At 40.3% G+C, this 27,865-nt stretch overlaps 1 protein-coding gene across 27 annotated transcripts in view; it reads left to right on the forward strand.

The window, feature by feature from the left end:
• DOCK9 (dedicator of cytokinesis 9) overlaps positions 1-27,865 on the forward strand; it is a 234,727-nt gene that overhangs the window by 48,269 nt on the left and 158,593 nt on the right. For 13 of the 27 annotated variants that reach the window (XR_008318483.1, XM_053304846.1, XM_053304830.1 and 10 more), the window contains exons 1-2: positions 12,542-12,562; positions 23,725-23,841. Coding sequence is in view for 26 of the 27 variants with exons in the window: in XM_053304846.1 (XP_053160821.1) it covers positions 12,557-12,562; positions 23,725-23,841 (123 nt within the window). In the remaining variant the exon portion in view is untranslated. Of the gene's footprint in view, positions 1-2,647; positions 2,792-11,817; positions 11,828-12,541; positions 12,563-17,490; positions 17,520-23,724; positions 23,842-27,865 lie in introns of those variants that run through there. The other 14 variants (XM_053304835.1, XM_053304841.1, XM_053304844.1 and 11 more) reach the window with 4 other exon arrangements.

Below are 27,865 nucleotides of genomic sequence, written 5' to 3' on the forward strand. Positions count from 1 at the left end.
GATTCTTTTCTGCCCGTATTGCGTCTGCAAGTTCACGTCCAGTGGAGTTGTTCAGGGTTGTGAAGGGGCTGGTGTGTGCCCCTTCCTCCTTGAACCAGTACTTGGAACCAACAGTTATTTGGTGATGTTTTAAATGAGGTTTTTGTGGACAGAATCTCTCGTATTCAGGCAGGCTTGGATTCAAATTCGACAATTGTTATAGTGTCTGATGCCGAGGCGTCCAGTAGCTTCTCTTATATGATTACTCTGGATCAGTTTCAGTTCGTGACTCCTGAGGATGTGGACAAGTTGCTTGGAATGGTGCTGCCTACCACCTGCTCTCTTGATCCTTGCCCAACATGACTTATACTATTTGGCAGGGAGGCAGTTGTAGAGGGCCTGGTCGCAAGACAGCCAGCGTGGTGTAGTGGTTAGAGTGCTGGACTAGGACCGGGGAGACCCGAGTTCAAATCCCCATTCAGCCATGATACAAGCTGGGTGACTCTGGGCCAGTCACTTCTCTCTCAGCCTAGCCTACTTCACAGGGTTGTTGTGAAAGAGAAACTCAAGTAAGTAGTACACCGCTCTGGGCTCCTTGGAGGAAAAGCGGGATATAAATGTCAAAACAAAACAAAACAACAACAACTAAACCATCTACTGTACATGGACGATCTGAAGTTGTATGGAAAGTCCCAGTCAGAAATTGAATCACTGCTAAACACTGTCCATATATTCAGTAGCGATATAGCAATGGAGTTTGGACTAGACAAGTGTGCTGCATTAATAAGGAACAGAGGAAAAATAAGAAAAACAGAAGGAATAGAACTGCCCAATGGAAGCAACATCAAGAACCTGGAAGAGAAAGAACATTACAAGTACTTGGGCATTCTCCAGGCTGATAACATTGCACACACTGAAGTGAAAAGAAAAATTGGAAGTGAATACATCAGGAGAGTTAGAAAAATCCTAAAGTCCAAACTCAATGGCGGGAATACCATACAAGCCATAAACACCTGGGCTATACCTGTTATCGGATACACTACGGGAATAATAGACTGGACCCAGGCAGAGCTAGAGACGCTGGATCGTAAGACCAGGAAAATAATGACCATCAATCATGCTCTGCACCCCCACAGTGATGTAGATAGGCTATACCTCCCTCGCAGCTCAGGTGGAAGAGGAATGCTGCAAGTCCATCAAACAGTAGAGGAGGAGAAAAGAGGCCTTGAAGAATATATCAAGGACAGTGAAGAAGATGCACTTCAAATGGTCAATAACGCGAAACTATTCAACACCAATGAAACAAAGCAGGCCTACAAAAAAGAACAAGTCAAGAACCGAGCAGAAAAATTTACAGAGGAAGTGCGACTCGGTTGATCCTCTTGGATGTCTTGGTGACCTTCAATATTATTGACCATAGTATCCTTCTGGAACGTCTGCGGGGAGACGTGCTTTGCACTGGTTCCACTCCTACCCACCTGCAGATTCCACCCTTATTCAAGGAGCTCAGAGTTGCGTACATGGTTTCATCCCCATTTTATCATCTCAACAACCCTGAGGTCAGTGGCTGACCCAAGGTCACCCAGTGGGCTTTGTGATTGAGCAGCAACTTATATTTGCATCTCTCTGCTCCTATTCTGACAGTCCAGCAACTACATCACACTCTTAAACAACCAACAGCCTGGATATGGATTACATATAAAATATGAATTCCCACAGCTATGCATGTTTTCAAGATGGTTGTCCAGGTCTGCCTGATCAATAGGCTATTATAACAGTATTTCTACTTTATTATTGTTTTCTGCTCCCTCAGATTGATTGCTTGGTTCTTAACCTTGTATTAGTTTCAATCTAACTGGCCTTATCCACCCCCAGCACAGTACCTCCCGTGACTGTGACTGGTGACTATCTTATGTTTATTTTAGATCGTGAGCCCTTTGGGGGACAGGGATCCATCTTATTTATTTATTATTTATCTGTGTAAATCACCCTGAGCCATTTAGAAATTGAATTAATAATAATAATAATTAATAAATTTTGTTTTTCACTCTTTAGTTCAGTTGGATAGATGCTCTAGTTATCTGCCTCACTGTATGCCTTACAATTCCTTTGTGTTCTAAACTTTTGACAAAATTCAGCATTTTTGTGAAAAGCATGTAGGCTTCTCTAGAGCATTTGTAAGATTTTATTTAGTTACCTTGAGAACTTGGGTACCACAGTTTGGTTGTGTTCACACAGAGAGCTGCTGTATCACAAGACTCTGGAGACTTAACTTGTTTCAGGCACATGTCAAGAAGAAAACTTTATTTCAATGTTTCTACAGTCCTGTTCACTGTAATAGCTCTGACTTGAGTTACGATATTGAATCTCTTGTTGATAAACACTAAATTATGGAAATCTGCTGACCTGGAGGATTTTAAACTTCTGGATTTGTTAATTTTACTTGATGGGAAAAAAATGTTTTGTGTTGCTGGTGCTGATTCGCCTCCTCCCACACTCTCCCCCTTCTAGGGGCTGGCCTTCATCTGTCATGCATTCCCACCATAACTTGACTCAGACTGCTGTGAAGTAGCAGAGCTAATTTGAACTCTGCACAGCTTGTAGATGGAAGAGCATTTCACTTTCTAGATCACTGGCATGTTGTTGTTAAAAGACAAAATTGTTTCAGTTGACAGTTGTATTAAATCTTTTGAGAATGCTGGCAAGAACAAACAGTAAAAACGTTAAAAAGGAGCTTGTTATAGAGTCTCCACATAAGTGCCTGGATGGAGCACCTTCTGAAACAGAAGTGGACAGCCCGATGGATGATTTGGTAAGTGTGTGTGGGAGGGAGGGAGAGAAAATTAAGAGTTTTGAATCCTGCTATCTTGTAATGCTGCTTACTTTGGTACAGAGTAAAAGGTCATACCTTTTAATGTTAATAGTTTCCTTGCAGTCTGCTTTTGTGTGAAACCAAGTGGCTATATTCTATAGGATATCTTGTTTCTCAACCTCTTTTAAAATGCTTTCTAGCTTATCTTCGTGTCTCATTAAATTAATATAATATATAAATAAAAATAAATATATTACTATACTAATTTAATATGAGAGAGATAATAATTTAATATGAAACAAATCCAGGAATTTGGATTTATTTGATATTTTAAGCAATTTGTTGAAGAAAATGTTCTCTTGTTTCCAGGATTTTCAGTTGAAGACATAATTCAGTTGTTGAAATTACAGATACTGCTCCCTTGTTATCTCTCTGTTTTTGCCTCAAGGCAACACGTTTAATGTGCTGACCAAAGATTTTTGTCCTCTTGATGGGCTGAATATTTTCAGTGAAAAACAAGACACACAATGCATTTTCTAGGTAATTTTCTGCTCCATGTGACTGACTAGACTACATGTTCTATAGGCAATTGGTAGGATAAGAAGGGTTTGCTGGCTTCTTGTTGCCCTTCCTTTCTGAAGAATCCATGTGAATTTTGTCATTCAGATGTTTTAATTTGTATTTTGGGGCTAGAAAAGGAAGAATGTTATGCCATGTCTTGATAGCTCACAAGTTGGCCTCAAAGGAAGCTTGTAAGCAAGAGGTCCACCAACACACTGCACTCTGGCAATTAGTTCTTTCAGCTGTTTGGCAAGACATTAACTAGAATATCATGTGTTAAAATTTGCAGCTGCAAGTAATTGTTAAAATTGGCAAGCCATCAGCATTAGAACCTAGGTGTATAATTTATTAGTGCATAAATGGGCAAAATTTACTGGACCATTTAAAACATAGATGTCCTTCACAGAGGAATAAACATTAAAAATATTATATCAGAGAAGGTCCCATGGGTTTTGATAGGAGAAACCAGAGAGCGGTATCCTAGATGCTTGCTTGCTTCTGGTTTCATATATTTCAGATCCATGTGGATTTAGTGTTTGTGGGGAGCAAAGAGAGAATGTTAGCCTTTTAATAGCTCATCAGTTTACAGCAAAGGAAGTGTTTACTGGTAATAAAATTGAATGGAAAAATGAGCCACACCCCTTATTTAATTTTCTATGTTGAGATGCCAGTAATCATAGGGTGTGTGTTCTACAGAGCGTCCAAGTTTATATCAGAGATGTTCTGAGTGATTTTTTTTATAGTCTTGCCTTCTCCTTGGAATTTTAGTTGACTTTTTTTCTTTAGACCTTTTGGTCTTTTATGGTTTTATTGTAGCAAGATAAGTGTTTAAACTGATGTATTTTACTTTATTTCTCTTTGCAGATAAATGAAAGTTTTTCACACTCCAGGCAAGCTGGGGAGAGGGAGAAAAAACTCACTTTAGCCTTTTTTCATGTTTCTTAAGTAACACTGAAGCAGGAATTTGTGCCTCTACCCCGTGAATTTGTGCTTCTTGTTATACAAACACTGTAAATGGAAGAGCTTTGTCTCCCCCCACTTAAACCCTGTTTAGATGCAGTGCTTAACAGTGGTTTGTTTTTCTTAACTATGGTTCAGTGTTACTTCTGAATAGTGAACCATCATTTATCATGAAGGATGTAAAACTCTAATTTGAAGTGGATTTTCATTAACTGTGGTTCTTCATAATGAATGCACTGAGCCACAACTTAGTTTGGTGTTTCGTACCTGAGCTGGTGTGCAGCTTTCTGTTCCTGTGCTCCAGTTTTGTCACTTTATTCCAGTTTCTTGAACAACCATAGTTTGTCATTGTGCCCAAACATGATAAATTATGGTATGCACAAATTATAATTTGCCCTTAAATCAATATCCTGAACCATAGTCCAATGCTTACTGCGGCTCATACATGTAACACCAAAACATTGTTTGGCATTACAACTTTAGTGCACCTGATATCTGCACCAGGGGCATAGTGGGGGACATGGGGCCCATGTTCACTCCTCCCGGCAGTCCTTTGGAGCGAGTGGGATAATGAAGAAAATAGGGAGGGGTGGAGCTGGGGTCCCTCAGGAACTGGGGGCCATGGGTTCTTTGAACCCATCTGCTCAATTATAGCTACACCCCTAATCTGCACCAAGAAAACTGTGGTAAAGACAGTTTTCCTTCCTCTCGAGCCTTTCTGTGTAAAAGGTAACAAGTAGATTTTGCAAGCTGAAACAGGGTTTTGTTGTAGGTTTAGCATTTTAACCAGCATTGATGCAACCATGATTTAGATTGACTATACGTATGCATTTATCTGCACCAGGCCTTATTTGAAATATCAGAAGGCCCTCCATTTTGGCAGACTATTAAAAATGCAGTTGTGGGTTTAAGGCAAGTTACTGAATACTGATCTTTTCTGGGTGTTAATCCATGAAAACTGTCATCTCTAAGAGTGATTCACCAAGTGTTTTAAAATGCTATTTTTCAGTGAGCAAAAAGACAGTAAGCAAATTTGGTAACGCAAGCTATGCTTCATTTTATATATTCTATCTTTAATTAATGTTAAAATACTTAGTGTTTCCCCTAATATATTCACCTCTGGCTGTAGCCTTGCACTTGGTTATATAGTATGCTTTTGAAATCAATTAAATCTATAATAATTGAACAATGAAATATCTTCCAAAGTTTACCTCTGGCATTCACTTTAGTACTGTATTATGTAGTCAAGAATTAACTATGGTGTTCTGCTGTATTCCTGCTCCTGCACAGATAACTACATGTAAATGGAAGGAGAGCTGGTCTTGTGGTAGCAAGCATGAATTGTCCTCTTTATTAGACAGGGTCCATCCTTGGTTTGCATTTGAATGGGAGACTTCATGTGTGAGCACTGAAAGATAGTTCCTTAAGGAGATGGAGCCAGGGGCGTATCTAGTGTGGGGCAGGCAGGGCACATGCCCTGGGCACCACTTGAAGGGGGGTGCCATTCTTAAAAATTAAAAAAAATTAAAAATGGCTACTGAAAACAAAATGGCCACCATGCATGCTCAGATGGCCTCTGTGAGGCCCTAGGCCAGTCCAGGCCTTGCAGAGGCCATTTGAGCATGCACGGTGGCCATTTTGTTTTCAGTAGCCATTTAAAAAAAATTATTTTGAAAAACGGGCACCGCACATACTCAAATGGTCCCTGAGAGGCCCTAGAGGCCAGCAAGGGGAGGGGGAACAGTTACAGACCCCCTACACATGGCCTTTAGGAAGCCCCCCTGAAGGGGCTGCAGGTAATTTTTTTAAAAAAATATAATATGTCACTGTACGCATATTTAGTTTGGCACTAAGTACAGAGAATCAGGGCTTGTGAATACTGAGCTGAAGCTTATGAGCTCGGATTATATTCATTTGCTCTTACTTTGCTTCTTGTGATAAGTGAGTTAAATGTGATATCTTAATAATATGGCTATTAATGGTGAGTTTGTCTTTGAATCAGTGTGAAATCCTTAGTATTAAGGCCCACTGGGAGTTTCTTGCTCTCTTTCTCTCATTTTAACTGTCTTTTTGAAATACTAGAATATATTCCAAGTAATGACACAGTTTACTCTGCATATCCTTTAATTATTTTCAGAGTATCTGGGAAAAGTCAAATTCTCCATTTATTTTTAAAACGTATGTAATAGCTATGCTACAAGAATTAGACAAGCACTTCTGTTTAGTTTTCCAAGTACACCTCCACATAGTATTTGGGTATTTCATGAGCCCCAGCATACTAAAATTTGTAGTTTCCCAGCATTTTTTTGTCTGGCTATGTCCACTGCTAAATAGTTTTTGAAATATTAAAAGATTAACGAGCTTGACTTGTATTTTTGAGTTAATATTATGGTAAAGCTGTCTGAAAGATGGGTGTCAGATGTTTGGACAGGGGGCGCAATTTCAGTGCTTGCCCTAGGCGCTATTTTCCCTAGATACGCCTCTGGATGGAGCTGCTCTGAGAAGAGCATCTGCATGCAGAAGGTTCCAATTTCCATCTCTGGCATTTCCAGATAGGTCTGAGAGACTCCTGCCTGCAACCTTGGAGAAGCCACTGCCAATCTGTGTAGACAATACTGAGCTGGATGAACCAATGGTCTGACTCTGAATAAGGCAGCTTCTTATGTTCCTAAGTAGATGGAAATAGATATAAAAATAATAAGAAGCAATTTCTCTGTTTTGTAAGGTAATTTAGGACTAGTTTGGTAGTATGTAATCTCTTATTATGATGAAATTTCTCCTCTATTCATTGAGAGCTTATTAATATTACTGTACAATGATTGAAATTTTACCTACCTTATTTGAAATTTTACCTACCTTATTTACCTACCTTATTTCTGTATTGCTTTTGCTGCTACCTGTAAAAATTCAAACTTTAAGTATACTTAATAATATTGTAAAACATGAATAGTGAAACTATACTCTTAACAAAATGCATCTGGATTTAAGCCATAACTTGCCAGGTCTCAAAATTAGATTTTATTAATGAATAAATCATTTTTTGTGATTTCTCCTCTGTACAGAAAAGCAGAGTTCACTAATGAGTCATGGACATAGTAAATTATTGTTTTCTAAAATGTTTTAATTGTGATTTAATTTATATTATATACTGCTTTTCAACAAAAGGTTCCCGAAGTGGTTTACATAGATATAAATACATTAAATAGAAGGGTTCTCTGTCCCCAAAGAGCTCACTATCTAAAAAAATTTAAATCACAATTAAAACATTTTAGAAAACAATAATTTACAATAATGTCCATGACTCGTTAGTGAACTCTGCTTTTCTGTACAGAGGAGAAATCACAAAAAATGATTTACTTACAAAAAAATGTTTAAAAGGACCATTTTCACAATTTTCTACAAATAGTTAACATTCATGATTACCTATGTTATCAATGAGAGATTGGATTGCAAAACCTGTTATGTGTAATGGTTTCCCCCCCTTTTCCTTTACATTTTTTCCTTGGGGGGGTATTCCAGAAATGTATGTGACTTGCAGGGTTTTGCTGCTAGGATGGGGAAGTAATGTGCAGAGGAGGAGCAGCAGCAGATTTGTCTTTGTAGACAAATCTCCCACACAGATTTCTGGCAAACCTTGGAATGCTGTAACTAAAACAACTTATTTCCCTGCACCTTGCTTTTACTCTGTTTCACAGCTCCTACTAGAGCTGTCTTTCATCTACTTTCTTCCTTTGGTCCCACCTTAATTGTGTGTGTTTGATATAAGCTTGTGTGTCTTTCTGCCATCATTAGGTAGTCAAGCCAGCTTGAAAAACAAACACTACAACCATATTACTGTAGCAGTGTTAAATATTTTTTCATGTTAAACTCACACAATTATGGTAAAAGTGGACTAAGTTCTTGATGCTCTTTGATTACACCTGTATAGTTCGCACTGGGTATGATAGTGAGAGAGGATCATGGTCATAATCTGGTTCTCATACTTGCAATACATTTTGTGTGTCACTTAAACAGAGAAGTTACACAATTATCATAGGTGGTTCAGTTGGTGGGGTGAGAAAAGCAAGCTTCCCTCAGACAAGTAAGTGACGTTCCCTGCCAACCCAATCCCCTTCCATTGGCCCCTGTGGCAATTTTAAAAAAGAAGAAAAATTTATATCCCCAGAGTGGTTTTTTTTTTTGTTCCTTTAGTATCAATATATAAAGTACTTAAAATGTAGCATTGTTAAAGAGCAGAAGTAATTGTTATAGTACTACAGTTGTCTGTAGTCTTTCTAGGCTAAAACCTATTTGTCCCCATCAAGTGAAGGTACAGAATGGAAAATGGTTGTAAGGGAACAAAAGGGAGTCTGCCTCCCTGGAAAGTGTTAGTGTTAGTGTAAGCAATGCCAAAGTCAATATGTTGTCTAAATATCCTTTTGTTAGAGATGATGAAATATCCTTCCTCTCACTGAGGATATGATGTCCTAGAAAAAGTAGGAATTGATTTTCTTATGTGAGAGAAACTAATTATACCTACTTTAAAATTTAAGACTAGTCATTTGAATGTAAAATATTAGTCTCCAGAGTAGTATGCTCTGTAAAAATTAGTAAAAATAATAAAATAAAATAAAATAAAAATAACTTTATTTTTGTAGTTGCCCCATAACAGGTTCTCTGAGCAACTCACAAATAAAATAGGGAAAAAATCAAAACATTTAAGAAATTTAAATAAAATTTAAAAAACTCTAAAGGCCTGGGTGGAAAAAATGGTATCATCTGGAACCTAAAAGACTACAATGAGGGTGCCAGGTGGGCCTTACTGGGGAGGCTGTTCCATCAACCGGATGCCATGACTGAGAAGGTCCTCTTCCTAATAGCCACCTGCCTCACCTATTTGTTGGAGGCACCCGGAGCAGGACCTCTGTGGAAGATCTTAAGATCCAGGTGAAATCAATGAGACAAGTTAAGAATGACTTGATTTCAGTGGGACTTAGTTATGATTTAGTTAGTTTGGATGTTGCCTATAGGCTGTAATATTTTTGAAAGTCATGTATATTGAAGTAAATAAAGGACTGTCTGTGTGCAATTGCAAAAGAAGGGGAACACACACTTTTGCTTGTTAGCGTTTGCTTTAGCAAGCTAACAGGATCACTCTACTAGAACATAATTGTATAAGCCAAAAAAACCCCACAGTCTTTCACTGTTAAAACAAACAGTACAGTTATGTTTTTCAAAAGCAGCTTTTCCTGAGTAAAAGAAATATGAACATTAAAATGATTGAGCACTTTTAATAGGCTATTGTATGCAACCTTAAGAACTCTACCAAGGACTTCTAAAAATTTTTTGACAACTATTTTGTGTTGGTTGTGTGTGTGTTCTGTATTTTGTATGTGTTCTGATGCATACTTCATTAACATGCCAGTACTTGAACACATTGCTTTAGAAGTCAAATACTATTTCTAGGCAATGGAATTTTCCATAAATATCTTTCGGGATCTGGCCTTAAATATGACTCCTGTTGCGAAGAGCAACATTCCATGTTACAAAAGAAACATGGGTTTTTCCAGCTCTGGGCTTCCCTCATAATCCTGGTGGTGGTGGTGATTTACAAGAGAACAAGTGCAAATGGCCTCTTTAGCTTTCTCTTTCTTTTCTCTTTCCCCCAGCAAAGAGCTGAAGAAGCCTGCCTGTAGAGCAATATTCTAGATTGTGTGGCCTGCACAGACCCCTCTGATAGCCCCTGACTTGCCTCTCCTCGCCTCACCTACAGTGCATGCACAGGGGCGTAACTAGGGAAAATGGCGCCTAGGGCAAGCACTGAAATTGCGCCCCCCCCGCCCAAACATCTGACACCGATCTTTCAGAAAACTTGTATTTTACCATATTAGCATTACCATAATATTAGCATTAAAACACTGACATAATTAAAACAATTTAAAAAATCATTTTTTATTTTTCAGCACAGAAGCTAATTTGGTATCCATATCAGCCTATTTACATACCCTTAATCTGAAGGCTTGCTCTTCAGATTTTAAGACAAAGAGATATCTCCTGGTAACAGTTTTCACACTGCCAAGATATATCTCCTGATAACAGTTTTCACACTGCCAAAACATAAACATAACATAAATACAAATATAAACTAGCTTTCATTTCTGAACAATAATGCATTTCATTTCTGAATAATAATGCATTTCCCCATAGAAACCTCAAATATACACTTGCATAGGTGAAAAATCAAGGGGAAAATAATCAAATTGAAAGCCTTGCCCGTACAAATGAACTAAAAAGATTGGAGGGAGTTTTTCACTGCTTCTGAAGCTCTGCAGAAACGCTTTCCCACCCATGAATCTGCTATTGCACTACAACTCCGAACATCTGCTCTCTTTTGCCATTGTGGCTGGGGATAATGGGAATTGTAGTCGAACAACATCTGGGGAACAAAGTTTGAGGACCCCTGGTCTAGACTATCCGGAATCTCTACACCCGTTTCTCAATCTTTAAAAAGATTTGATTTAATGAAATACAATTTAGTTATACATAAAAAACACACACAAATAAATCAAAACCACCACCTCCACGGCAATTATTTATCCCCAATGTCCGTTTCCAACACACGCCCCCTAGAACCAGGCATAGTTCAGACTTTAATTAAAAGGAACTGACTATTTAATTTGGGAGGGAGAAAGAAGAGGGTGTGTGAGAAAAAAATCTAGTTTTTAAGCTAAATACACACACCAGCGCATAACACACTGGCCCATTAATAATACCATTAATCCCATAAAAATCCTCACCATCCCATTAAATGAATTTAGCAAATGCTTCATTTTGTAGCTGTTGGCACTGAAACACATCCACTTTTGTACTTTTCTGATCTTTATACACAGACACGGTAAAGCATTCTAAAACATCCTACAGGAAGGAACCAAAAACATCACAATACAATAGTTATGCACTTGCACTAATCCACAAAAGGAGGAAATGCACAAATCATTCACCCTAATCATGTTTACTCAGAAGTAAGTCCCACTGAGCCTTACTCTCTAGTAAGCATTTAGTTTAGGGTAATTGCAGCTTGAACTGAAGCAAAAAGCCTTTGATGAACTTTCCTCAATTTCCCCATTACACACCCAAACTCATGTCTCATAAAAACAGCAGCACCCCTGCAAAACATTGCTAAAAGCCTGTTGGTGATGTAGTATCTTTCGTAAATCCTGTGAACTCTGGAATGTATCACTTCTCTCTGGGAGAAAACAGACTTCTGAATCCACCACCAGACAACTTCTGGGAGCATATTTTGATCAAGCTGTGTGAGGGTGGAGCGTTTGGGGGTGAAGGGAAAAGTTATTAAGCCCTAAGTTTCTATCCATCCAACAAGGTGGGTGTTTGGAATGGGGGGCGGTGTTGTTGGAACACTCTGTCTTCCTACTCGCCTCTCCTTCCTTTCACGCTCCCTCTCTCCTTCCTACTTCTTTTTGTGGGCTCTCTTTTTTCCCCACAGCAGATCTTTGGGAGGTGATGAACAAAAGGCTGGTAGGAACAGCCAGAAAGCAAAAGGGATGGGGTCGTATTGGGTGGTAATGTGGGAGGGGTGTGTGTGCAGCTGCATAGTAGGGAAGTACGGAAACAGAGATGGGGGGGGAGAATGAGAAAGGAGCCAAAGTGCCAGGGGTGGGGGGAGGAATGAAAGGAAAGGAAAACTGACCACTTGCAAACAACAGATCTCACTAGTTGCCAGTTACAGCAGCAATGAATTAATAACCCACCAGCACAGGAGGATCATGAAAGGAAAGTTTTGCTTCTTCTCTCGCTGGTTTTCAGAATGATTCCCTGAGCGACTCTGCTCTCTCCCCCTCACATTCAACCTCAGTCCCTCTTTCCCAGGAGGCTGTCATCATCAGCCTGCAATCACGTCTAACCAGCATTGCAGATTAAGCCTTGATAAGATGGGGGGGGGGACGAAGGAAGCTATCGTTTTCTCTGCTTTCTCACACAAAGGGGAGAGGGATGGAAGAGAAGAGAGAGAACTTTGACACTGCTCTTTGCTGCATCTGAGAGCTACTTCCGGCTCGGCAAGGTGCTGCGGCTGCCTGCCAGCCAGCCATGCAGGGCCTGTGCCGGGCCAGCCATGGGGAGGGGAGGGTCGTCAGGACACGCTGCTGCTGGGAGATAGGGGCCCCCTCCCCAGCCGCGCCGCCGCCTACGCCACCTCCGAGACAGACAGACGAGCAGGAAGGGGCTTACATGGGGTTTCACATAACAATGAAGGTGGGGAGCTGGTGGCTGCCATTTTGATTCGTACACACGCACGCACGCCGGCCAACCTGTTTCCTTCAATCTCCCCACCACCACCAATCTGAAGGGAAAAAACATTAAAAAACACAACAAGAGACATATCTAGCTCAGGCTAGGGGGAAAGGGGAAGGACTGGGGCAGACTGCTGTCACCACCCCTTCAACTGTCAGGGTAGTGGGGAGGTCAGGTCACCCGCCGGCCGCTGCCCCCTGCCCCCTGCCCCACACCCCAGCAAAAGCATGTGTGCCCCAAGTTAACATTTTCCCTCCTCAATCCTCCCCCCCACATCCCCAGGTAAACATAATTTTTTAAATAAATAAATACACACTTTGGAGCTGGAAAACACACTTTATTGGGCAAAAAAGGATCCTATCGAGATGAAGGAGCAGCCAGGCTGCAAACAGATGCTCTTCTCCTCTCACCCCAGCACAGCAGCGTGCAGCTGATCATGTTCATGCGTCACGACTCATGTGACATGTGCTCTGACCGGCGGTGGAGATCTGGGGGGGGGGCAGTCGGCAGGCAGCGAGGTGCCCGGAGCTGAACGCTCACCATGGCTGGGGCGCCCAGCGCCCTCCCAACCGACAGTTTGATTTTGTGGGCCCCTGGGAGATGTGCCATGGGGTGCCCAATGGTTTGATTTTGTGGGGGAGGGGGCAGGTGGTGGGGCCGGGGGTCAGTGGGATTTTTGCACCCCCCTGCAGTGGTGCCTAGGGCACGTGCCCTACCTGCTCCTCCTCATTATGTCTCTGTGCATGCAACCTCCTCTCTGCTTTCTGCTGTGCCTTCTGCGAGTGGCAGCAGCCTGCAGGGAAGGTGCCTGGCGAGCACCTTCAGCATGTGCCCTCCCCTCTTCATTGCTGGGGGGCACCTTGGACCAAGCACAGGGTGAAATGAATGAAGATCATCACGAAATGAATGAAGATCACTGCTGTAGAGGGGAATGGTCCAAGGGTGCGCTAGCAGGAGATAATCAGTGGGTGTATGGTGGCTTACACACTACTTGCAAGTGACCCCTCTCACCACCTACATTTGCACTCTAAGCAAATATAGGTGTGGAATGATGTTTGCTAAGAGAATATGTAGGGCTGCCTTAAGATATCATTGTGATAAATTTACTTGCCTTCAAAAGCAAGTTAAACACAGCCAGAAAATATAATTGCTCAATAGAATATATGCGAAGGAAGCCCCTTAGATAGTTTCACTAGCTAACTCCTGCTCCAGTGTGAGGTTCTAGTAGTCACTGCCATCACTCTCTGCTTCCAGAGATACCTCAGAACTGGGTCTGAACAGACCTTTGGAGAATCCCCTTTGTCACCTCAGAGTGGGATTCTGGCTTGGTTCACCCCTTCTGTAGTTCAACCGAGTGGCCAGATCATGGGGAGCCGACTCCAGAGTCTCTGAGCATGCACAAACAAAGTGTGATTGTTCTCTCTAAAATATTACTTTTATTAATCTACAGGGTCCAAGGTGGGTAGGGGAATTAGGTAGGCATTAGCAAAATAAAGCTTCTAACACATTCTACAGTCTAAGCAAAGCACTTACATATCTGGGTGATGGGTGGTCCCGCAAATCGATGGTAAAAAGCTGACAAATTAACACAGGCCAAACCACACTTTTAAAAGAATTTTGTAGGTAAAGCTCCTGGAGGGGTACTGTGCACTTTGCACCAGTCAGAGGTAGGCCACAAGGGATCAGGTTGATAGCTCCTCAAATCAGGATGAGAGGCCCTGGTGGACAAAGTCAACTTTGAGGCTGCCACCTGTCCGTACTTCAAGGAGTTTTCCAGTTACCATCCCCACAGGGGATTTGGGGTGCAAAGTATTCATTTCTCCTGCTCTAGGCAGGATTAATGAATTGGTGAAGGTTCAGTGATACTCTCACTTTCAGGATAATGAAGGCTGACTCCCGTAATGCACAGGGTTCCTTCACAATATATTTAATGATTTAAAAATTAAGACATAAAATTATGTGAGTAACTAAAAGAGAAAATGCTAAAACTCTGGAATATAACTTTCCGCTGGGGGAGGGGGCAATTTCTGGAGTATAATGTTCTTCTGAGAGAGGAAGTGTTGGGTTACAACTTTTCATACTCGTAGCATTTTTTAAGCTACTTAATTGGTTAATATCCAATTAAAATATGCATGTGTTTATAAAATAAATGATGATTTGAGCCTGTGCACAGCATTGTGTGTAAATAATTTAGCTGAACCTTTTAATGTCCATTAATTAATAGATTCTTATAACTTATCAAATGCTTGTTACATATTGAAGCTATCCATGATATGCCTCAGTTTGAGACTTGCAGGAAATAATAGTTTTCAGGAAGCATATGTAAAAACAATTGTTTGAGAAACATACGTAGGAATTTTTTCCACTTCACTGCATATAACCAGTTGTTCTAACTATTGCTGACAGACCTGGGCCCCGCTCCAGAAAACCACAAAGCACAGCAGAACATTGCACCCACTCACTGTTAGGCTTGTACTCTTGCAGGACTATTTGTAATGAGAGTGGTACCTTCTTACAGTACTTGGCCCACTGTTGGGAGTGGGAGCAGGGAGAATTGGGGTAGGGAGAATGGGGGTATCTCTGCTTGCTTTACCCATTGGAGATTGACATTACAAGACTTAGCTGTTAAGAGGTCACCAGTAGCATTGTGATAGGGAGCATGAAGATTGTACTTAAGCATGTGTGAACATGTGTGCGTGCACACGACTGTACCTTCCATAGATCACTCATAGACCACTATATATATCACTGACTGGTGGATCCCCTTCCCCTACAGTTGAATTTTGTGTTTTGGTATGATTGATTTGGCTCATATTTGCAGGGGGTGGGCCTCATTCACTGGATCCAGGCAATCTGAGGCTTTTTCACTAACATAATACCAAACACCTTTATTTGACCCGTCTTAATTACATTCGTACTTCTATTAATAACTGTAAAAGACATTCAGTAGAGTTCTTCATACTAGTGGCAACAAGTTACTTTAATCTTTAAGTGTTACCAGTTTAAGCCTGTATGCTTAAAAATAAAAAATTTAGCTTGTGTGTGTAAATGATAGGTTGAATCTAAAGTTTTCATTCCCTGAACAGAAGCAGTTTCTATTTGCAGAATAAGGTTTTTGCTCTTGAGAGGTGACCTCCCATGAGTGCAGCAATCCTTCCAAGAATAGAAGTTCATTCTTTTGCAGAGCAAAAAATTGGTTATGGTTGAGAATTGACACTCAGGGCTACTGGATCTTTGTGCTACCTACCTACCTGTCTTGCTTTGAGATTAACTAAAGACATGTAGTTCCTCACTGGCAACCAAGTGGAATTAGTTGTCATGTTAGGGTGTAATTAAAATCTCTGTTCCCCATAAGAGAGAGAGAGAATTGTCTATCTGGTTGAAATTATACTGAAGCACTATATTTCCAGTATAGCTAGATGAGTTGTTTCAGCAGTTTATAAAGCCTGAACATTCTATTGCTCATAAAATCAAGACTGTTTGTCAGATCTGCCTGGAGGTTTGCAGACATCAACTAGGTGACGAGAGAGTTGATATCTGTTTGCAGACATCAACTAGGCCACTCCAAATTTGGTACAGATCTTATGTAAAAGGATAACTAACACACAGCAGTTTAAAAATCAACCCTTAAATACTAGAAAACTGCTATGTTTGTGTTTTTTTGCCATCAGATGTAATGTCCTTTTCAAATGTGTGTTTATTTTTAAATTCAGGTATATGTTGAAACATAATCCTATGTTTTGCAAAAAAAAAAAAACCAATCCAGTATTTCCTCTGCAATCCCCATAATAACAGAGTAAAATCAATTAAGTAAATTTAGGAACATAGGAAGTTGCCTTATACATACTTAGTCCATCTAGCTCAGAATTATCTATACTGAATGAAGGCTTTCCGAGGTTTCAGGTAGGAATCCCTCATGATCCTACTTGGCCGGGAAGTGAGCCTGGGACCTTCTGCATGCAAGCATCTGAGAAGAACAAAATATGGCTTGCAGACACTTCTGGCTTTGAAACTGAATGTCATACTACCCAAAGCCTATAACTCAAAGCTGAGTTGTAGCTTGATTCTAGAATACTGTAAATACTGTCCCTAAAAAGCTTTGATCAGGGTTTTTTGTTTTTGTATAGCCATATTATTTCAAGTGGTAAGGAGCAACTAAGAGGTCAATGACATTCCTACAATACTTTTCATTTAGGGGGAAATGGCTCAGAGATATTTGAAATCCTGCTTGGGAAGCAAGGCAGATAAAGTTTAAACTCCATTTTATTTGTGACAAAAATATGTCTGGTGTGCTACTGAAATTTTTGTGCATTTCCTTTCTAGTAGCTTGGAAATTATATCAAGGCATACTATTTCCAATAGAGAGGATGGAGAAACCAGTAGCCTGCTGCTGACTGTTTTAGGGAATCTTGAATCAAATCTATTCTCTCCTATGCATTTCTAATTACGAATAGCCATACCAACCAGTATGTTGTCTCCTTTAATTAGCCTTTATGAAGGAAATTGCATTACCAGGGAGATGAAAGAAAGACAGAGGTAATATAATTCAGTTGCATGTAACAGTAGTAGGGGTGTGCACAAAGTGTTCCAGCGCCTCTAATGCAAGGCGCTGAAATGCTTTGAGCTGCCCCAGCCAAATTGTTTGGGGAGGTGAGTGTGTGCTGTAAAAGGAGAAAGCCAAGTCCGTAGCTCCTCTTCCACCCCACCGCGGCACTGTCGGTATTAAACAACGTGGCACACGTCTGCAGTGCTGCTCCAAGCATCCTGCAGGGGGTGTCAGCACATAAATGGTGTGTGTGCATGCATAGTCAGCAAGGTGTTGACACTGCCTGTAGGCTGCTGGGTCAGCATTGTAGCTGTGCGGTGACAGCACTGTGGAGTATCTGTGGGGTGCAGCGGAAGAGTAACAGAGGGGCAGGTAAGACCTGCCTTCCTCTCCACCCCCCACCCCAGATGTGCATAAAACACTCTCTACCCCCCACCCCTGGATGTGCATGAAACACTTAGTGTAAATCCCTGTTTAACAGGTCTCTGGTCCTGACAGGTCATTGCACAGATCCTTATATTTAACTCGTTGCTGATAGGAAAATGTTTGAATATAGTTACAGTACATTGAGACTGAATGATCTAGTTGGTTAGCAATGTAGTCAGGAGGACCTTTGAATAGATAAAACTGCAATGTAGATAAAAATTACCGTAAGTAGTTGAGTAGATAAAGCTACTGTCACATTTATTTTCAACTGAAAAAGACCCCACTTTCTTCCTCCCCTTCTACTTTTTATTTTTTTTAATCTAGATGATCACATTAACGGTTTCTGCAGTGAAACTGCTTCTTGCTTTTGCTGCTAAGTATTTGCTTACATTTTTGTATGTAGGTGTTATATTATTCTTTGAACTAATTATTTTTGTGGTGCAAACCATGTAATTATACTTGCCCTTTATATAAACATGCATTGTATGCACTTTTTATTTAAAATTAGTTCTAGTTCTCCAGCCTTTTTGAGATAATGTTTCTTTCCAAATGTAACATTTTGTTCTTTTGAAGTTCTTCCAAAACAACATTTTACTTATGGGAATATTCCCATGTGGTAGTCATTAAACAATCCAAAAATAGGTTAGTCCAAAGTATTTTGTGCTGGATCTGTGCGTTTCTGATAGCCTTTTCTAGGAAGAACCTATCCCATTGTCTTAAAATTTGATAACTTTTCCACATAGAATGGAAAATTTGTAATCTTTGAATAAAAATCCTTCCTATTTGCATGATATACTTAAATCAAATGAAAGCAATCTTACATCTTATCAGCACCTAAACTCTGTAAATTTTTGTTTGTCCAGTAAGGATTTAAATATTTTATAATAAAAAGGGGACTAACAAAAGCATTGTAGAATGGGAATTCAATCACAAAAGGAAACTTAAATAGTGCTAGTTATTTTTTATTCATATTTATTTGCATAACTGAAGCCGATTTTGATATATTACGATGATTACCAAATGATAAAAAGTATGTGATACCATAATTATGCTATGGCATAATTCGTCTCACAGATATACAGACAGAGGTCTTTAAATAAAAAAAAAACCAAAATATTTTTGTTCAGGGACTGGATAAGGGCATCACTTGTTTCCTTGAAGGTGAGGCATAATACATTACTACTACCTATTCCCTTCAGTTCCAGCCGATTCTCCTTTCTCCCCCCCTCCCTTCAGCCCCAGTCTGTTCCGCTTTCCCTACTTCTGCTGCCGCCTCCATTTTCTCACCCATCGCTATCCAGGCAGCTGCTTGCAAACTCTTGCAAGAGCTGCCACAATGGGATTAGCCACGGGTACATTTTAGAGAATTAAATATATAGAAGATATTTCTATTCCTTACCTGGGCAATTTGCCTCAGTTCAATTACATTTATTTTAACAGCCACTGGTGAATTTTTAGTCACAAAAAGTAAAATTGGATGCCCAGTGTTAAATGAACAAAATTCCAGAATTTTCAGTGATACAATAAAGTAGATTAACTGCTTTTTAACTGTCAGATAAATAGATAAAAGCCAGCCCAGGTATAAATGTGACAGTATTGAATTGATTGAAATAACTATATTGCTTCTATTCTGTAGCCTAGAATTCTATTCTATGAACTGTATAATCTTTGTGCAAATCTGTAACTTAAGTAAATCTTGCCTTATAATTCAATTTTGTATAGTCATATTATCACAAAAATTGGTTGTGTTTTGTGTTGAATGTGTACCTTTCTGGTTTGGTTCAAAACTCTGGGTGGGTTCAGATGTCAAGCAGAACTTTATTTCATGTAATGTAGGTTGCTGTTATCCAAACCCATGCAATGGCACTAACCTTGGTTTGCTTATGGCCGTTCTTACCACACTTGCTCAGACCTCTATCAACAACTGTGGTCTGTGAATATGCTTTTACTCAAATTGGGGGAATTACCTCTGAGGCCAGTTTTTAAGTGTGGAATACCAAAGGATTGTAAGTCTGAGTAAAGCAGGGCGTGACAAATCCCAGGCGCCAGGAAGCCATGATGCCTAGACACTTAACTGTGGTGCCTAGACTAGATATTCAGAGGTAGAGATATTTAGTTTAAAATAATTATTTGTCCCAGGCAGCTCTCTTTCTGTTCCAACTATATTATGTGTAATGGGGATAAAAATAAGTCCATTTACTCTCATCATCCACAATGTCTGTTAGTAAGTCTGGTGATTTTGTCATGTGGCCATTGCTCCTAGATCGAAAGAAATTTTGTCAAGGCCTGTGTTAAGAGTACTTATAAGGAAGCAACAAACTCAGAGCCAGGATCATGAAAACAAAGATAAGTTTGCAGTAACAGAAGCTCAATATGAAACAGAAATATTTGGCAACTTGTTCCACAAATACAGATCAGTTACACAAGCAAAAGGGATAAGGACACAAATTGGGATTGATTAAATGAGCAAACCAAAAGGGAAGGGGTGATAGCAATATACCGGTAGAAATAGAGGCAGATCTACAGACTTGCTTCTGAATTCTGCTGATCTCATGTGTGACCCCTTAAGGGTGCTGAAAGTCCCGCTCTAGGTTTTGCTAGCAGAGGGGGTGAATAGCCTGTGGGGTGTAGTTACAGCATCCAAGATGGCATAACAAGGTCTGAATGGGGGGCCAACCCTGTTAGTGCACATATGCAGATCCTCAGATATCAGGAGCCCTAACCACAAGCCACCTAATGGTGCAGCAGGGAAATGCTTAACTAACAAGCAGGAGGTTGCCGGTTCGAATCCCTGCTGGCACTATATCGGGCAGCAGCGATATAGGAAGATGTTGAAAGGCATCATCTCATACTGTGCGGAAGGAGGCAATGGTAAACCCCTCCCGTATTCTACAAAAGAAAACCACAGGGGGCTCTGTGGGTGCCAGAAGTCAAAATCGACTTGACGGCACACTTTACCTTTTATTTTATTCACTGTATGTGCAGTCTTTGTACAGTGTATGCCAGTAGAAATGTTCTCATATTTGGTTCCCACATTTATATCCATGTTCACTTTAAAAATGAATGCATGTACAGCCATTTAAACAGAAATACACCCAATATTTTTAGAAAATCTGAATACAACTTCATGCATATCAAACACACACTAAGGTCCTCCAAATATTACTTATTTACTTCCTAACTCACTGAATCCATCATCTTCTCTATCACAATCTCAAGGTACCATGCTATATAATCCCAGTGACCATTTGAAAAACAAACAGATCATTTTAAAAGGTAGCATCATAATTAAGATTGGAACTAGTTAAAAGAACATGGATTGTCTGCTTTGCATGCAGAATGTCTCAGGTGCAGTCCCTGGCAGCCTCTCCAGGTACGGCTAGAAAAGACTGAAACCTTACAGAGCTGCTGCCAGAGTAGTCAGTCAGAGCAGTCAGTCAGAGGATCGTGTGCACTGACTGACAGCAGCGCTCCAAGAGCTGGATGGGCTAGGGGTTTGACTCAGCAGAAGGCTGGAGTGGATCTGAGGACAAGATTTGAAAATGCATACCTTCCCCAAGTTCAAAACCTTGTTCAACCATGAAACTCACTGGGTGATTCTGGGCTGTCACCGATCTCTCAGCCCAACCGTACAGGGTTGTTGTCAGGATCAACATAACCATGTGTACCTCTCTGGACTCCTCAGAGGAAGAGTGGAATATATATGCAAAAATGATTAAAGAAACACTTCACTAAAATTATAATGTTGCATGCAGAAACTCATGGGACTATATTCTGCAGCAATGAGTAACTGCAGATTTGTAAAGCAAAACCGTACAAAACAGAACTGGAAAGTAGTTTAGTCTATGGGCCAGAAGGGTCAATCAGTTCATTTTGAGTGAATAAATGGTGTAGTGTGTTTGGATTGCTTATGACCCTAGTAGAATTATTAGCCATAATAAGTAGCTTTCACCCCCAAAACCCACCGATGTGTTTGTTTTTTTAAAAAGAAGCTTTAGAATACGTAATAAGCAACAGTGACCATATGATGGCCAAACAACTATATTAATGTAAGCCGTCACCCCTGCTTGTGGCCTTCTTGGAGGCATCTGGTGAGCCACTGTATGAAACAGGATGCTGGACTAGATAGGCTTTGGCCCGATCCAGCAGGGCTGTTATTATATTCTTATATTTGCAAGTACTGTGGAAGGTGATGAGAACTGTTGGTCCTGTCATATGCAGAACAGGGAATAAAAACCTTTATAATTACAAGGCTTATTATGTTTTCAAAGCTATTTTTTTGCACACAAAGGTGGCTTTGAGGTGTGTGAAAGCTACTCATCAAAAGCCATCATGTCTAATAATTCAACTAGGGTCATAAGCAATCAAAAAACCAGACACTACCCTGTTTATTCACTCAAAATATAGCAATTGACCCATTTTTAGACCCCTGGCCCATAGACTAATTGGTATAAAGAGGGGCTGCTCTTGGGATAGAAGAAAACAAACAACAATTAAAGAAGCCTTTAACAATTCGTTGTGTCTTTATAAAGACAGAGAAGCAAGCAATATTTTCTGACACTAGTTTAGCTATTGAAAGACTTTTGAGGAAATTGGTTAAAAAAACCTATGTTATAGATATGTCAGATGATAGTTTAGAGACACCATATCAAAAACAGACACAGGAAAAAAACATCTAGAGTAAAACTTCATAAGCATAAATGGTACCACAAAAAGGGGATGCATGCTTCCTCCTTCTTTAAGGAATCAGTGGACATTAACTGGAACACAGAAAAATAACAATCCTTATACCTTAGCACAAATATATAAAAGTTCTTTGTTTTGCCATTGTTATCCATTAGTCGATGTCCAGCAATAACAGTCACCTTCTCCAGGCTGTGAAAGGAGTTCTTTAGAGCTAGACATAATGCCTTTCCTTTTGCACTCCTGCAGGGCAAATACTCTAAAATGTCATTTAGCGGAGAGAACCTGCCCAGAGGAGATAGAAACAATCCAGCATGTTTTGTTATATTGCCCCTTGTATAAGGACTCCTGTACAAGGTATATCTCCCCTCGATTGCAGAGGTATCTGGACAGACTGGAGGGGTTTTATACCAGGCTATTGCTTTCCAATATAAATCCACAACTAGTATGGTAGCTAAGTTTTGTTTCGCAGCAGTGGAAAAAATGACAATTAACACAGTCATGATCCAGTTGGTTGTAATATGTTTATTTTATTGTTTGATTGAAATACACTTTGATTGATTGACTTTGTTTAATATTTTCCTTCTCCCCTATCACAATTTCCTTCATCTTTACCCCATTAGTGCTGACTCTCCTTTGTCATTTCCTCTGCCTGGAAGCCCTGCCCCAAATTCACACCACCACGGAAAAGAAGGTGGGGGTGGGTGCAAGAACAGGGTCTGCTTAAGGAGCAGCAACACAGATGACTGTTGTTGTGTTAGTCAGTTTTGAATATCTGAAGGGGATCCTTAAGAGATATGTTAAAAAAGCCAAGTGAGATATGTATAAAGCTCAGGGAGAATTGATGCTGAAAGGAAGAGAGGCTAAAACTCCTCTGTGGAGGCAGCTTGAGAGATGACAGGAGTGTGTGTGATCAGGGTTGAGGGTGCTAGGCTCAATGATTGCTCCATGACTGTCTGTGCAAGCTCACAGCAGGATCCTTTGTAGTCTGTAGCCAAGTGCAAGCCCACTTTGGGAGGGCCTGAGAAGAACCCGGTCTTCCATGCAGGGAGTCTTGAACATTTCAGCCAGTCTAAACACACAATTTGATATATTGCAAGCCCATTACTGAGAGAATTTCCAGAGACTTGGGGTTCAAAGAACGATCAAGGCAGTGCACATTAGTACAATGTACACATTAGTACAATGCTAGAGATTCTCATAGTTCTGGATTCCCTGAGCTAGGGTTCCAAAAGAGCTCCCAAGTGGCAAGCTAGCGTGTTCAGCTGAGCCCAGTTGACCACCCAACTGACGACACATAAGAAAGAGGACCGTTTATAGAAATTTTGGGCTGGAGATGAATCCTGTGGCTGGGAAATCAGCATATTATGGCTTCATTGAAAGCCAATGAGTAACTTCTACTAAGTTTAAAAAATAAATAAGAAAACTACAGATTTCTGATAACTCAAATGTTTCTGTTGATTTTTAGGCAAAACCAAAGCTGATTGAGCCAATAGACTATGAGAATGTCATTGTTCAGAAAAAAACACAAATACTCAATGATGCCTTGCGTGAGATGCTGCTTTTCCCCTATGATGACTTCCAGGTAAGTGTTTCACTTTTCTGAATCTTGCATGTGTTGATATTTAATGTAGTATGTTAATGGAACAGCTGTTCAAGTACTATTGGGTTTTTTTGTTTGTTTTTTAAAACCCAATATTATCTTTTGCCACAAAGTGGTTCTTCAAATAGATTATTTAACCCTTGCTACCTTGGCAAAGAGGCACCTTTTAACGTGATGATTCTCTTTATTTAGCAGGGCGAGAGTACAGTATGTTGCTGGTGTCTGTCTTATGTTTCTTTTTAGATTGTGAGTCCTTTGGGGACAGGAATCCATCTTATTTATTTATTATTTCTCTGTGTAAACCGCCCTGAGCCATTTTTGGAAGGGCGGTATAGAAATAGAATGAATGAATGAATGAATAAAATTATCTTATTTTACCATTGCTATTGACTTTTGTGCAGTGTGGAAGATTGTGCTTTTGCATATATTGCTTTGAGTCGTTGAAAAGGTGACTAAAAGTGTTATAAGCAAACTTCAACTGGTTCAAAATGCTCCTACCCAGTTATTAATAGGAGCTGGCTTGATAGAGCATATTGTTTAATATTGTGTCATTTGTATTGGTTGTCTATTACGGGGCTCAATTAACTTCTGTCCCTTACTTTGAAAACCCTATGTCATGGGTGTCAAACTGCTGTCATCCTGCAGATGTTGGCCTACAATTCTCATCATCCCTGGTACTGGTCCTGTGACTGAGGATGATGGGAATTGTAGGCCAACCACAGCAGGAGGACGACAGTTTGACATTCCTGTCTTACATGGATTAGTACCCAATGGGGTGCCACCCCCTGCATCTCCACCAGAGATCCTGCTCTCTGTAGGCCTTCTCCTGCTCTCTGATGGGTAGGTGTGAGAGGAGAGCTTTCTTTGTCACAGTGCCCTTGTTATGCAATACCTGCCTGGCCTCATCACTGTTGAATTTTCACTGTATGGTGAAACCATACAATGGCTCTTAGGGACAGCCTTTGAGGAGAAGGCAACTTGACTGTTGATGAAGGGACTCTGTTTTTGAATTTCCCTCTCTCACTCTGGGACAAGGGAAGGGCTTTGTGGTTTTGTTCATGTTAAGTTATGTTCATAACACTCGGTACATCTTCTGATTGGTTATCAGTTCTTTAATTTATTGTTAGCTGTTTTGGCTTTCCTGTTTTTCTTTTTAAAGCAAGACAGACTGTCAGTTTTTTATTTTAAGCAATTTATTAATTGTGATTATTAATCTGGATTGAGGTTTTGGAGATTATATTAAAGTTTCCTTTTTTGTTTTTAAGGCAGGTGTATTTGTTTCAGAGAATGCATAAAGATTATGCCTCCAGTCAGGGCCTTCTCCAACTTCTGTGTGGCAGGGGCAAATCTAGGGTAGGGCAGGCAGGGCATGTGCCCCGGGCGCCACTTGAAGGGGGGCGCCATTTTTAAAATTATTATTATTATTATTTTTAAAAAAGGTCAATAAGTTGATTAAACACTGTTTAGAGATTAAGTCTTTAAGAATTTCATAATTTACTAGTTATAGTTAGAAAACCTAATCCTGTATAGTCAGTTGACTAAAGAGGTGGTAAAGTTGCAATGTTCTTTATTCACCAGTAATCTGTCTCTAACAAATCAGTGCTCATCTTCTTTCCCTCCCTCTCCCAACTAGTCCTCCGCTTTTCTTTTCCCCTATTCCCACCTCTATTTTCTCCCACTCACACATTGTTTTCTTACCATCTCTATTCCTACCCACCTTAGCAGCCAACTGCTGCCCTCCAACAGCTCAGTTGTGTGGTGGCTTAAAGTGAGAAGAGTTGGTTTTTCTGCTGGCCAGACTGCTGCAGCCAGTGAACATGTGCTGGGGCTGAAGGAATAGCTTTCCTCCTCTCTCTTTCCAGGCCAGTGAAGGATAAGAACTACAGAGTGCTATGGCAACAGTGGACATTTTGAAGATAGGAGAAAGAAGAGAAGGTGAAGCCAGGTGGTGTGAGAGGAGTTCCATGGCATCAGGCAGGCAGAGGGGAGGTTAGAGGACTCAGAATCTGCTGCTCCAGATTCAGCAATAGAAGCTGCACTTTGAAGATGAGTTCAGTGTAGGCCTGCAGCAGCTGCCCTTCCTGTCCTCCAAGGGTGTAGCAAAGTTGGAATGGGCTCTGGGACAAGAAGTGAAGATGGGCCCCTGTCTCTCTCCCTACCCCCCACCCCCAGTTCTCTTTTCTCGTGTCTTTGCTGCAGAAGAACTGTAAGGACAGGGTGAAAAACAAAACATCCTCTTCATGCTTCTTCTATTTTTCCTGTGCAAATAATATCACACACTTCCCATGCATGACAGCAAAGGGTAATCCCAGCCAGCCACCCACGCCCCACTACAAGGACATTTGTCCCACCTTGTTCAATTGTGGTCAGCCTCTGCTGAGCTCCATTAAAGTGGCCAGTATTTGACCTCTGGTATAAGATCTTAAGAATTGTGTGTGTGCCCTTTAAAATTCTTTCAAAAGACTACTTTTTCCTTTCCAAGAATGTAGTGAGAGTGATGTAAAAGGCTTTCTCACAATCTACTTCAAAATTAAATCCCAGTCTTGTAGACCAGGGTTGCACAAAATCCAGCCGTTCTGCAAATGTTGGACAACTCCCATCATCCCTGAGTATTGGCCACTGTGGCTTGGGATTATGAGAGTTGTGATCCCACAGCAGCTGGAGGGCTGTTGTGCAGCCCTGCTGTAGATGGTTGCATACATATGGTCTCATAGTTGACAATTTTATAGCTGTAGTGCGAGTGTAACAACGAAATAAGTGGTGTTATACTGTCTCATGAGCAGAACTGGAATTGGCACAGCAGCATGAAACTACTTGTTCTAACTGCATTGGAATTGACCATTATGGTTGGTTGTGGCTTTATGGCATTATTTTTTTTTTAAAGGTTTCTTGCATAGCATCCTGGATGTTTTTCAGCTGTCATGGAGCAGCTGTGACAATGACACAGCCAATATCTTATTCCTTTCCTGAACACACAGCATAGCCTGGGGACCTGCCTCCCTTGCCCCTCCATTTCTTGTCTCATGTAGAATGCTGCTGTAGGCCAGTGTGCTGTCACAGCTTTAGAACCAAGGTGCCCACCTGACTAATTGAAAGGAAACTGGCTCATACTTTGTCAGGTCACTTTAGCTTTTATTTTGAAAATGCCTTTAAAACACCTTTCCCTTCTACTTTTGAAAAGCATTGCAGTTCTTGCTTTTTAAAGAAACTATGCCACAATGTACTGTTGTGATGTGGCTATATATGATCTTGTCTGCCTGTGGAATACCATGCCCCAGGAGATTTTGTTAGCCTTCTCCCTAATGAATGGCATTTTGCACCAGGCTAAAACCCTCTTTATTCCAACAGACTTTTGACTTCCTCAGTATTTGATCATTTCTTCTCTGGCTGACTATTTTTATCTGAGTTTAATTAAAGTTAAAAATTAAAAAGTTGTGTGATTATTTGATATGTTGTAAGCTTACCTAACTGCCTCATATTAAGGCAGAAATTCAATCTATAGATGGTTTTAATAAATCAAAATCAAATCAAAACTATGTATTTGACAGATCCCTGGGATTTATGAAAATTGGGGGACGGAATGAAGACTTTTGTCAGTTTCCCTTGAAGCCCTCTATCTTGATACAAAGTAAAACCAGTAATATTCTGGTAGACTCCTAATTAGATTTGCTCTTAACCCTTTGCAAAGACTGGATGGTGGTAAATTACTTTATCTAAAAGATTGAGAATGTTCTTATTGGAATTGGTTAACATTTTTCTGAAGATGAGTTATTCTTTGTAAAGAGGTCCTGTTTTAAAGAAGGATGTCCTCCTTTTTAACATGGTTGACTCATGATGTTTATCTGTATGTTTGGATAAAACTATTTTTAGCACAACCGGAAAGAAATATGTAGCATTGAATGCAGGAAGCAGGTGTGACTGCAAACAATAGCAAGTGTATATATGACTAAAAGAAGTTTAAACATCTTGAATTGATAGTGCATCATAGTGAGACCCCAGATATGTT

Source organism: Hemicordylus capensis, chromosome 3, assembly GCF_027244095.1.
Source record: "Hemicordylus capensis ecotype Gifberg chromosome 3, rHemCap1.1.pri, whole genome shotgun sequence".
Classification (NCBI taxonomy): Eukaryota; Metazoa; Chordata; class Lepidosauria; order Squamata; family Cordylidae; genus Hemicordylus; species Hemicordylus capensis.